A 12,371-nucleotide genomic window follows, 5' to 3' on the forward strand; every position below is an offset into this window, starting at 1 on the left:
ATGTTTCATCCACACCTCTTTTTTGAGGTGGAGAGGTGGAATGATGAGAGAGATAGAAAGAAAAGAAAAAGTAAGAAAGAGAAAACATGAGATGTGATAGATGATAAGATGAGAGAGATAGAAATAAAAAGAGGTGAAAATGAAGTGTTTAAAAAATGAGGTGTGTATATATCATTACTCGTCTAGAAACTTTAGCTACTAAACATTTTGTGAAAAGTTATAGTCCACCAACACCTCATAAGATATTTGGCTTACCATAAACAACACAATCTACTTATATTCATATTTTAATTGAGTGCCTGTTTGGCATAGACACATAACTTAATCATGAACCTACTCATATCATTCCAACCTTAGCTGCGGGATTCTTGGCTCTCTGAATCCGAGAATTTTCTGTCTTCTTTTCTTTTCCTCTGTCAGCAAAGCACTAGCAAAGAGCCTGCTCTAAACACCTCTTTCTATCCATTGATCTCTATCCATAACAGTAATAGAAAGAACAAGTCCAAAGCTGAAGAACAATTGTGCTCTGTTCAGCAAAAATGGCAGGAATGCTTCCGGGAGTTGAATCAGCTAGAAGGAGAAGGTTCCATAAAAGTGGAGGGTGCTTGGATGGACCACTGTTGGCTCCTCATAACTCCACTAGGCGCTCTTCGTTCTGTTTGTATGCAAGTAACCATGAATCTCGCATTTCCTCATCTTCTTCCCTGGTCTGTGCTCTGTTTTCTCCCTGTCTTCAACTTTCACCATTGAATTTTCCTTTCTCTTTCTACAACTGTTCATGGGGTTGCATTAATTTACTTTCTTGATTTGAATTTAAACAGCAAAGAGGCTTGCTATACCAGGCACACCTTGATGAGAGTTTGGGGGGAGCAGCAAGAGAAGCTAAACATAGATTGGATGACAAGTTCAGAGCACAAAGGGTATCTGAAACCAATAGGTATATATGAGCAAAATTTTCCAATTTTTTTCATGGGTGACTTGATGTGATGATACCTGAAACTCAGATCTGATTAGAGAATTTTTTTTTTCTATATTGTTTTTGAAAACTTGTACTCAAATACAGTGTGGAGGAGAGAAGAAGAAGCTTAGGAGAGTTGGGGACAGAGACATATGGGTCAAGGAAAAGTGGTTCAAGGAGGTTCAGTTGGAGCAAATTGAGCTGGAAGGCCTCAGAGCAAGAGGATTGTGCAGTGTGTTTGGAAACATTCAGGAATGGGGAGACACTGATTCCTCTTCCTTGTGCCCACAGGTTCCATTCCAGATGCTTGAAGCCTTGGTTGGAAAATAATTCACACTGTCCATGCTGCAGAACCACCATTCTTTCCCTCTAGTTTTTATTTTTTTCATTGTGTGTAATTGTAGACTTGGTTGGATGATGAAGTCAAGAATTTTGACCATCTGACTTACTTTTAATACGCGTGAGATTAAGTGCTGAGTTAATGTGAAAGAACTTTCATCTAAAATCGTAAGAAAAGTTCGTACATTTTTTGTTTGAAATTTTTTTTAGTATTGGCGTAACCAGTATCCAAACATGACCTAAAACTATAAATAATGCCTTGCATATTGAGTGGTCAATAGCTCTTAACCGTAGTCTATCTTGGATAATTAAAGTCAAGTCCATTCCATCAACTAAAAGCCATCTCAATCAAAACATGTTTGGGTGGTTGTGGTTTTTTTTATTGAATATAGATTTTAAAATAAACATGTTTCATAAAAATGGATGGAAATAATTTTGAACTTATTTAAAATGGTTTTGTGATTAAGATATGTAGTTTTAAAAACATGCTAAACCTTCAATCCAAATAATTTTTCTTATCCCTTCTTTTCACTTCAATATATCATCACCTCCAACGTCTTCGAGCCTTCCCGGCCGCCGCCACCCATCTAACATTCTTTATCACTATTACTTGGCACCTCATCTGTAACACTACCACACAAAAAACCTCAATTGTCATAATAATGTTTAATTCTCCATCCATTTCCACCTCCACCACTTTAAAATGTGAAGAGAAGTGAGAGAAATAAGTGATATAGGGGTGTACAAGGGACGGGTTGGGACGGGTTTTAGTTAACCCTAACCCGACCCTAAATATTGATCGGGTCAATTCATAGACCATAACCCATCCCAATACCCGAAGCAACCCGACATTATGCGGGTCCAATATAGGACGGATCTATGTAGGACGGGACCGGGTTGGTCCGAGGGACAATAAGTTTAAGACTATTTGACACTAATTGTAAAATTTAAAGATAATAACTTACTAAAAAAGTTATAAGTTGGAACTATTTTTTAGAATAAATAACTTGAAAGAATCCAATTCTTTCATACTCTATTGCACTTGAGAGGTTTACATTTTGTTTGATCATTTCTTCACTTGTCTCACATATGCATAATACACACACATGATTTTCTCTTGTTAGAGCATGAAAGTATGAATAGTTTGACCAACGTTTATTTAATTCATAAGGTAAATGTTAAACATTTTAATTTCATCTACATGATAAGATAAATTTGAGCACCATGTATCACATTTTAATCATTATAACAAATTAAAATTTTATAAAATATATATGTGGGAAGGGCCGGGTGACCCAAGTGTCAACCCGAACCTGACCCTACCCGAAGTCTGGTAACTCAAAGATCAACCCGAACCCGGTCTCTTTTAAGGCTTGGGCCGGGTTGACGGGTAGGGCCGGGTCTTGTACACCCCTAAGTGATATGACATGTGATGTGACAGGAAATGCAGAGAGAGATAAAAAGAAAAATGAGTTAAAAAGAGATGGAAGAAAAAGTGAGGTGTGAATATATCATTACTTCCCTCCCCGGTCGATAGCCTCCACTGTTGCCGCCACCACCATTTACATCTTCCACCATTGCATCGTTGAGCAATTTCTAGGATCACAAAAAAAAATTACATTCTTGAAAATTTTCTGGATTTTTTTTATACATCGGAAAGATAAATTATATCCGCCAGAAATCGATTCCTGGACCTCCCCCTACCCAACTCATATGTCCCGCAGCTCCTACCACTGGGGTTTAATCAACACTATTATATATAACCGAAGAAATATATTACTTTTGAATAATTTCCGTAATTAATTTTCATTGAGAAAATTCAAATTAATTTGCATGACAACATTCTTCCTCAAATAAATTTTGTCATGAATTTAGACAAACTCACATGTCTAATTAAACTCAAATCAAGTTTAGTTCCATACCTAAATGTTTGGTCAATTTATACATCATTTTGTCATATATATATACGAGATATTTGGTGGATACGTTTATATAGTGACAATACTATACTCAAAGGAGATCTCCAATAAAATCATTTCGTATTCATGCAATGTGCAACTTAATGGAGTTATAATATATACACATACATCTTCACTCATTTTCTACCTTTATTTTTTATCTATTTCTCTTTTTTCTATCAATCAAATCATTTATCATATTTTTACTTTCTCTCCTTTCTTCTTATCTCTTTCTTCTTCCACCTCTCCACACCTAAAAAATAAGGTGTGAAGATATAATAATGTTATTACGTTTTTATGCCTATAATAATGCTAGACAAAGAATTATAAGTTGTCTTTTAGGTTTGACAACTTTCCCTTGATGCAAAGTAAGTGATTCTTATGGACAAACAATCACCACCTGTCTCTTCCTTTCGGATTTTGCCCCAACACCGGCAACCTAGCTCTTTGTAGTTTGGCAGAAATAGCTGGAGATGGAAGTAGTAAGATGGGAAGTATTATGGCAGAAAATAGATAGATTTAACTTTTAAATTCTATGAATTTGTAGAAGTAGGAAGCACATAGATAAGAGACAATTAATAATGTTTCTCCACTTATTTATTTTGCTGAATAATTTTTCTCCGAGTGTGAGAAAGACCTAATCATTCATCTCAAGACCTAATCATTCATCTCAAGGTTAGCACACTAAGCGGTAGGAGGTTGACAATGAATTTTTTTTTATTCATATGAGTTGGGCAAAGTACTGAACCACTATGTGAATCCATTTATTTGTATTTCGTATCATATGATCCATGTGTAGTACGCTAAAAATAAAGCTTCTTATAATTAACTGACGTTTACTAAAACTAAATAATCTACACAATACACAATTGCTCGGGATCAAAATTCAGGATCAATGTGTATATTTTACAAATGGTAATCAATGTGATAAAAGAATACGTATAAGAAGTACAGTAAAACTTATCAACAACAACATTGCCAATTCTATCATCATAAATGGCACATTGAAAAAATCGAAACACACCTATCATTGAACAAATAGTAACGGAACGAGAAACCTGTCTTCTATTCATTCTTCATTCATTTTCTGCTACAATATTTGGTTCTTCCCCTTGGCAAAGGTACTCATCACACAACGATGCTGATCCCCAGTCCTTTCTCAGCCGCAGGATGTCTTCAGTGAAAGTCGAACCAGGTGCTCCGATGAAAACGCTAGACATGGCACATATAGTCTTGTCTAACATAGCTTCCACCTTCAGTGTGAAAATGTTTGTAATGAACATCAGCAAAAGAAATTAAGAGAGTAACCAGCTCATACAAAGGATTAGCAAGTTGAAGTGAGGAAAGAACCACACAACTAGAAGTTCACAATGCTTAGAATTTGGGTTAAGCTTAACTCCCCCAAAGCTAGGTTAAAAGTGAGGTTGCTCTACCCTTTATAAGGACTCCTTTGGCCATATCTCTGGTCAATGTGAGCCTTCTCAAAACAACCCCTCACCCCGAGGGATGAACATCTGAAGTGTGGAATTTGGTGGAAGGATCATCTGCGGGTGTATATGGATGCCTCAAATAAACAGATCTAGAATAGAGGCTGCTACCATCTTAGAATTTAGGTTAAATCTAACTCTACCCAAAAAACTAGCTTATCCTTTAAAGGATTTTTTTGGTCATATCTCTAATTAATGTAGGACTCTCAAGTCTCAACAAACTAAGATTGGGGTATTTTATCATATAAGACACTGCAGGTTTTTTCAGCAATACACCAAATCAGCGGAAGCCATCACCACTGCATGACAACTGAAACCAACAATGTGAATACCATAGGGTCTAAAGTTCTTAATTATCTTCCTGAAAGTAAACTGTGGATAGCTTTCATGACAGATTGACAGAATGAGAATTATAAGATTTCTTTTAGGCTTCAAAGGGCCTCTTGAGAATGGTGAAAAGGCTCTAATCCTTCCAGATCTTGCAACCCACAATTTCAAACAAACAAGGGAATCATGATCAACTGATATGTTTAAGTCTTCTTAAAAGATTTATTTACTTATTCATTTGCAACAAACTCCAAAGATCATCAATGGATGGGGAATTGAGTTCAGTTATATTAAGTTTAAACTTTAAACCACATGAAAATATTAAGAGGCCCTGTCATCTCACCTGTGAATCTCCCTCAATATGATGCCTGTATAACAAAGCATCCCATTTTTCAGCTGAATTTCGAGCTGGGCGTATTACAAGTGGAACAGGCCGGCCATTCAGCACAACTAGTGACTGAAGCAGACCAGTTTCACTTTCTGCTGCATCGGTAGAAAGATAAATGACAGGCGCATCGGCTCTCTCAACCACCCTCAAGAGGCAATCTGCAGCTTGAGGAATGGGGTAAAAGCAACTCGGTTTCTTAGCATTGCTGTGAACATGAAAAATGAATCATTAGATGCAATACAAAGGGAAATAAAAAAATGCACTGCAAAACAGTTTCTGATTTCTCTCATGAGGCAAAAGCCTTATATTAAGGCAAACAGCTACAACATTCAAGATGAGCCATGAAAATGCAGTCAGCAATTCACTAGCCAGAAAACATGCAGATGCAAGCAATGTTGTCAGCAAACATATCATACTCAAGTGATCTATGTAAATGGCTGTTATCAGTGCTTAATGAAAAAACAAGGAAGAAAGGCTATACCAGAATTTCAAAAAACCGTGTCTCCGAAAGTGCAATGCAATGAAGTTCCTCCCAAGGAATGTCTGAACAAAACGCTGGGCTGTGAGCAAAATAAGCCGACTAGGTTCAATCAGCGTCTTGCATTTGTGCGCAATTGGCCCACCCGGTTGCATCACCCATTCTTTCTCCACTTCAGCATAGAACACATCCCCAATTGCCATAACATCATCACCATGCTCAAATTTCCCCAGAACATCCTGAACTGTCTTCTTCTTCGGGCTCTTGATATCCTCATCCCAAACAACCTCAGGTTTACTCATAGACAAACCCAAATTACCCAACTTCTTCAAGTGATCATCATCCAAATAACAAGGTTGAGGCTTCGAAAAATAACACAGAAACTTGTCAATGTGCAAGTGATCCTTTTTAGTCTTCGAAAACTCTTCAAAGGAAACCACCACTTTCTTCCCCAAACACTTGTTAATGTGATCAATGTCCACAACCCTATCATACTGGTAATCCACTTTGGAGCTAGGAATAACCAACACTCGATTAAGAAGCGCCGCGAAAAACATGTGCTTCTCCAAGCAAATCAAATGGTTTGACATCTGACCAGAAACACAAATAGCAAGCAAAAACTTCCCATCTTTAGGGTTCCACTCAACTGTTCTTCTCTGTGAAAGTTTCTGATCCACTGTTCTACATCTGTCGTAATCAGCACCATCAAACCCTAAACTAGCGTTTCCGAAATCGAATTCAGGCTCAACCACGTTCTCTGTCCGGTGTGGATTCAGCAGAATCTGCTGAATCTCTCTGTTGATGGAAATCTGCTTGAACAACGCAGATTTCAGATCCTCCAAGTTCGGATCTGAAGTGTTGGATTGGGAAGTGCGATTCCAAGCGGTTAAGAGCCCTAGTTGCTGTTGGCGCAAGAGGTTAATGGCGCGCAATTCGGACTCCTTCATTTGATCGGCGAGAGAATCGAACTTGAAGGAGGGCATGGAGAAGTGGCTGCGGAGATCGGTGACGGAGTAGAAGATGAGGACGAGGAGGAGAGCTAGAACGGCGAGAATGTGCTTCTTCTGGAGGCGGAAATTGAGGCGGCGGCATCGTGAGGTGAAATCTTCGACGTGGAATGTGGCGGCGGTGGAGGGAGGAGGAGTGCGAGGCTTCCTCCTCTCGTTCTGTTGGATGAGGTTGTGGCGGTCGTCTTCCTCGTCGGAAGACGATTCCATCTGTGTTGATTTAGCCACGGCGGGGAAGTGAGTGGGTGACTCGGTGGCGGTGGAGGTGTTGAATCAATGTGAGTTACCGAGTTGGTGAATCGTTGGGTTGGATCTCCACTCGGTGTGTCGGTGAGTGTGACTCGGTGGGGGAGAGTGAGTGGCGGTGAGCGAGTTAGGAAAGATGTGCGGAGGAGAAACCCAGAGAGGAGGCAAATGGAACTGCGTCGGTAGTTGAAAACTTAAATTACCGGTTACTGACCCACCCACTTCAGGTTTTGTGGGTCCCATTTGACATTTCAACTAGTGGCTGTTGGAGTATTATGGTGTTATGCTTTGTTTGGAAGCAGTATTAACATTTTGTTTGATTTACAAGAATAAGTGATAAGAGAAAAAATGAGTACTGTATTTGAAGGGCAAGTGGGCTAGGCCTAGATGATTCTTTTTTCTTCCTTAAAAAATACATTGTTTGATCAATTCAGGCTAGTTGGAGCCCAATCCAAAACCGATCGTTGTTAACTATAAGAAACTTATATTTTGAACCGCACAACATCCACAACGAGAAAATTGATCTTAATCTTCATTGTTATACAGAATTAATAAAGTTTTCCCTTGGTAATTATAATTATTAACTTTAATATCAATGAAATTATTTTTTTTTAAATCAAAGTTTTTATGTTTTTTTTTTAAGTAAAGTTATTATGTTTGAACTCGACAATTTGTTCAATGTTAAATGAATTGTAATTTTTTCATTCAATGGGTCATGTGTGGTTGGAATTTTTTCAATCAAATTCGAGTCCCCATTTTATGACGTACATATGTGTTCTATTTTACTTTTTATTTTAAATATTATAAATTTGTATATTTCGTAATAACAACCGTGCATGACATGAGTACAATACTAATCAACTTCTAAATACAGGGGTTCAGTGGTTCTATGAGAGGTTATTAGAGGTTCTTTGATAATGGTTCTTTGAGAGGGTTTTAGAGGTTGTTTCATGGGCGGACCCACGTTGTGGCTAGCCACACCAGTTTTTTTAATTTTTTTTGTTAATATCGTATATAGCAGCGGTTCAGGATCTGCTGCTGAAAGTTTTGTGTTAATGTATGGCGACAGTCGAAAGCGCCGCCATAGCTTAATAAGTAAAAAAATCAAAATTCACGCTTAACATCAAATTAGAACGCGATTTTCTTTCTTTCTTCCATTGCTGCTTTTCGGCATTCATCAACTTAAAACCCTTTTCCCCAAAAATTGAAAACCCACCAATCTTCACCTTCCTAAATTTTTCATCGCATTGAGAACCTTGATCACCGCACTAATCCACCACAATATAAGAGGAAATTCAATTGATTCATTGTCTCTCAGGTAAATCAACTTCGTAATTCACCTTACTATGCCACTGACAATTCATGTTGGAGGATCTTTTCCTATTTCTATTTTTTTTTCAATTTTTAAATAATTTTTTTTTGTTTATGAACTTGTTGCATGCGTTGAGTTTGATCGATTTTTTTGGTGAAAATTTTCGCTTATGAACTCAGCAGATCTGAGTTCTTTGATGGAATCATGTTGAGTTTGGAGCTACCTCCGTTTGTTTTTTTTGATGAGTTTTCCTGTTTTGATTGTTGATTTGTGCATGCAAACTTTGGAATGTTAAATTAGCAGCATTGTAATGTTTTTTCCCAAAAAAGCAAAATTTATCTTTTTTACTGCATAAATTAGTCTTAACTTTTCATGGTTGAATAAACTTTTGTGCTTTTCATGTGAGATTATAGTGCTTCTTGCTTGCTACCTAATATAATTTCTACTTTGTATTTTAGTCTATAATTTCTTTTATGTTTAGCCACACCGATATATAATGTCTGGATCCGCCCCTGGGTTGTTTGGGAGGTTTTTAATGGTTCTTTATTAGGTGTGACTTTATCCATGTTAAGAGAAGTTGTTTCTCTATATATATATATATATATATTTTTTTTTTTATTTCAAGTAGAAGAATGAATGAGAAAGAGACTACAATATTTTAGTTTGACATTTTTTTTATGTCGAAAAAATAAGTTACACACCCAATAGGGATTGATCTCTGAATCTCTCATTCCTAATTCATATTCTTAGTTTTGGAGATTAGTTTGACAAATAACTACATTATTTAATTTGCATTTTTATTCTTTATTTTAACAAATAAATATAGAAACGATTAAAAGTAATAAAAAATAGAAGCATAAAACAAGGGAAAAAAGTCAAGGTAACGACACAGTTGAATTTCTTTCCACCTCACCCCCATAACCCCACACAACGGCTACTTCGAACTCCAGCATCATCATGTATTCATGTGACCGTTTAGAGCAATGTCCTAGATATTCATATCACTGTGTCACACCATTTCTTCCATCTCCAAATTTCACAAAATTCTATTCTGTCAATCAATTTCTTCAGAACTCTGGTTCATCCACTGTTGAAGAAATGGTACCCTCAAACGCACCCAAAACGTACTACTCATCCATCCACAACTCAATCACCTCTCTGTGCAAGACCATTCTTCCCGTGGGCTTCAACAAACGGCACCGTTTGGTATCCGCAGAGCACAAGCTGCAGTCCGATAACCTCAAATGGCAGCAAGACACTCTCCACCAGCTGCTGAACTTGATGGCTCTTCACCGTGATGATATCCTTCCTGAAGCTGAGGTTTCTGCTTTTAAAGCTCATTTGCTTGAAACCCTTCTTGCTTGTCCTCATCCACAGCGAGATTATCCCCTTATACTCAGAGATAAGATAGGGTTCTTACAGGTATGTCAGTGCTGCTAATTCAGCTCAGTGTTACTTTAGACTTTAGAGCTATCTATTTTCATAAGTAGCATTTGTTAGGGTTTTAAATTGTGGTTATGTCTGGATTGCCGAATTGCGGACAAATGCGAGTTGATGTGGTTGTAAATTGCGATGCTGATGCGGAGAGTTGAAAAGCCTTTAAGTTGCAATTTTATTTGCTAAACATGTTAGAACAGGATGGAACACAAGATATAATCTATTTGGTGGTAGAGGATAGGATATTTGAATCTTGGCAATATTCTAGTTCAATTGGCTTTGGCTGAAATGTTTGAGATTCTCATAATTAGGTGACTAATAGCATGTTTGGATTAGTATCTTTTTCCTCAGAATCAATTCTGACACACAGAAGCTATTAGCTTCTCACCGGAATTGATTATGAAAATAAGGTGTTTGAGATTCTCATAATTAGGTGATTAATAGCATGTTTGGATCAGTGTCTCCTTCTTTAGAATCAATTCTGACACACAGAAGCTATTAGCTTCTCACCATAATTGATTATCATAATTAGGTGTTTGAGATTCTAATAATTAGGTGATTAATAGCATGTTTGGATCAATAGCTCTTTCTTTAGAATCAATTATGACACCCAGAATCTTACTAGCACTAGAATTGATTTGGCCATTAAAGTAATTTATAGAAGAATTTTTAAACATGTGCTAAACTTATTTAATAAATTAAATTTCCTTTTGGTTTGTTGCCACTTGCCAGGAACTGCTTGATGCCAAATGCATTTCTGAAGGAGAGTACCATTCTTCAAGAAGGCCTTTGCTACAGAGGCTGGCGGCTCAAGGAGGTGAAATTGGAGGCAGAGATGTTATGGTGGTTGCTGAGGCACAGGACAGGGAACAAAATTCAGAGGAAGAGTGGTCAGTGATTGACTTGAAGGATGATCAATGCTTGATGAACAAGGAGAACTCAAATTCTAATAAGAAGAAAACCAGGAAGAACTTCAAAGGAGCATTTAGCTTTGGTTCTTCTAACAAACATGGAAAACATTCGAAGGAGAAGAGCATATTCGATTCACCCTCTTTACAAATGCACTCAGCTCATTCAAAGATTCCTTCTTCAACTATCTATGCCAACAATGAAACAAGGCATGCCAAGGACAGCCCCTTGTGGGATGGTCCAGAAAATTTTAAGAGGAAACCATTCGGAATTCTGTTTCATAGGGAGAAGAAAGAAGGGCATAGTGGTGGAGATCAGGTTCTTGAACCAGAGGGAAGAACGACAAAAAAACAATGGGGGTTCAAAGGGTTCGAGAAATTGAGGAAAAATGACTTAGATGATGAGACAGCACCTTTGTCTCTCTTAATGGAGAACAAGTTGCATTTGCATTCTGATGTATCACCGTCCGAATTTTCCATAAGTGATAAGGTCTCCACATTCCTTTGTTACAAACTGTGATTCTCATTTACTTTGATGGGAGCTAAATTTTAACATTGAGCCAAAATTGTTTATGAATGAACAGGTTTCTGAGGACAAGATAAACAAGGAGGTGTCAATAATCCAGACAGAACTTAGGAGCACAAACACAAATGCAAAGTTTTCGTAAGTCTTCTCTCAATTATGTCATTTTTCATTGATATCTTTCTGTATAACTGTCTATCTGTTAAGAAATCTGGTTTTAGTTGCTTTCTTAGAAATGTAACTAATGCAAACTTCTTGTGACATAAAACAGGAATGACCAGATACAAGCAATTTCTACCGAACATCCAGAGAACAAGCCCGAGTTGAAAAAACACTTTCCCAAGTGAGTCATCAACATAACAACTCTTATATTTGTAATTACTGACACCACATGATGCTTAAGCTGTTTGGAAATTGGAATAATAGCTAGTGTGACTGCTGCAAATTACACCTTAATCTTAACTTTGGATCACATATAGTCATATATATTCCAAAATCGTCTTGTTTTACTAATATTTGTCTATCCTGTTAAAGATCGCCCTGTGACCGATATGGCAGTGTTGTGTTGGATGCGGTGAAGGAAAATGTTGGAGAGAAGGAAAATATGCGCAACCATGCTGAAGAAAAATATGAAAGCACAATGGGGTGGACAACATTTGAAGATGACGAAAACCTGCACCCAAATCTTTTTGCTCATCAAGATAATTCATTGCGCAGCAGTAGCATCAATCCATTTTCTCAGTGGAACTGAATTAAGTTCAAAAGAATTGAACCCTCACTTAGTCTCGCTCGTAAGGATCAATATATCTGAGGCCAGCGAAAATACATGTGATTACTATTTGCATTAACTATATTCTGTACATTATCGATATTATTTATATCACAAATGTCTCCTCTGGGGACTATAGCATCAGTAAAATGTGTAAGAACAGCAAAAATAGTTGTAATTAAGGTTTGAATGATTTATATAATATCTGTAATATCTTAATATCTTCCTGGGAAA

At 37.2% G+C, this 12,371-nt stretch overlaps 3 protein-coding genes across 4 annotated transcripts; 2 read left to right on the plus strand and 1 right to left on the minus strand.

Moving 5' to 3' along the window:
- Positions 1-281: 281 nt before the first annotated feature.
- LOC130726350 (probable E3 ubiquitin-protein ligase RHY1A) lies at positions 282-1,463 on the plus strand. Its single transcript, XM_057577605.1, has 3 exons — positions 282-707; positions 822-937; positions 1,064-1,463. Exons 1-3 carry the CDS (start codon positions 540-542, stop codon positions 1,329-1,331), a joined length of 552 nt encoding a protein of 183 aa, XP_057433588.1. The 5' UTR covers positions 282-539; the 3' UTR covers positions 1,332-1,463.
- A 2,677-nt stretch (positions 1,464-4,140) lies between these two features.
- Positions 4,141-7,454, minus strand: LOC130722948 (O-fucosyltransferase 36-like). Its single transcript, XM_057573846.1, has 3 exons — positions 5,939-7,454; positions 5,413-5,662; positions 4,141-4,508 (listed from the first exon to the last, which is right to left on the minus strand). The coding sequence occupies exons 1-3, from the start codon at positions 7,150-7,152 to the stop codon at positions 4,332-4,334; spliced, it is 1,641 nt and encodes a 546-aa protein (XP_057429829.1). The 5' UTR covers positions 7,153-7,454; the 3' UTR covers positions 4,141-4,331.
- Positions 7,455-9,442: 1,988 nt separating this feature from the next.
- On the plus strand, positions 9,443-12,371 carry LOC130726775 (uncharacterized). Of its 2 annotated transcripts, none has more exons than XM_057578079.1 (5): positions 9,443-9,922; positions 10,670-11,335; positions 11,430-11,509; positions 11,640-11,711; positions 11,903-12,371. In XM_057578079.1, the coding sequence occupies exons 1-5, from the start codon at positions 9,458-9,460 to the stop codon at positions 12,117-12,119; spliced, it is 1,500 nt and encodes a 499-aa protein (XP_057434062.1). In that variant the 5' UTR covers positions 9,443-9,457; the 3' UTR covers positions 12,120-12,371. The 2 variants fall into 2 exon arrangements, with proteins under 2 accessions (XP_057434062.1, XP_057434063.1); XM_057578080.1 differs by having other exon boundaries at positions 11,927-12,371.

Source organism: Lotus japonicus, chromosome 6, assembly GCF_012489685.1.
Source record: "Lotus japonicus ecotype B-129 chromosome 6, LjGifu_v1.2".
In the NCBI taxonomy this organism is placed as follows: domain Eukaryota; kingdom Viridiplantae; phylum Streptophyta; class Magnoliopsida; order Fabales; family Fabaceae; genus Lotus; species Lotus japonicus.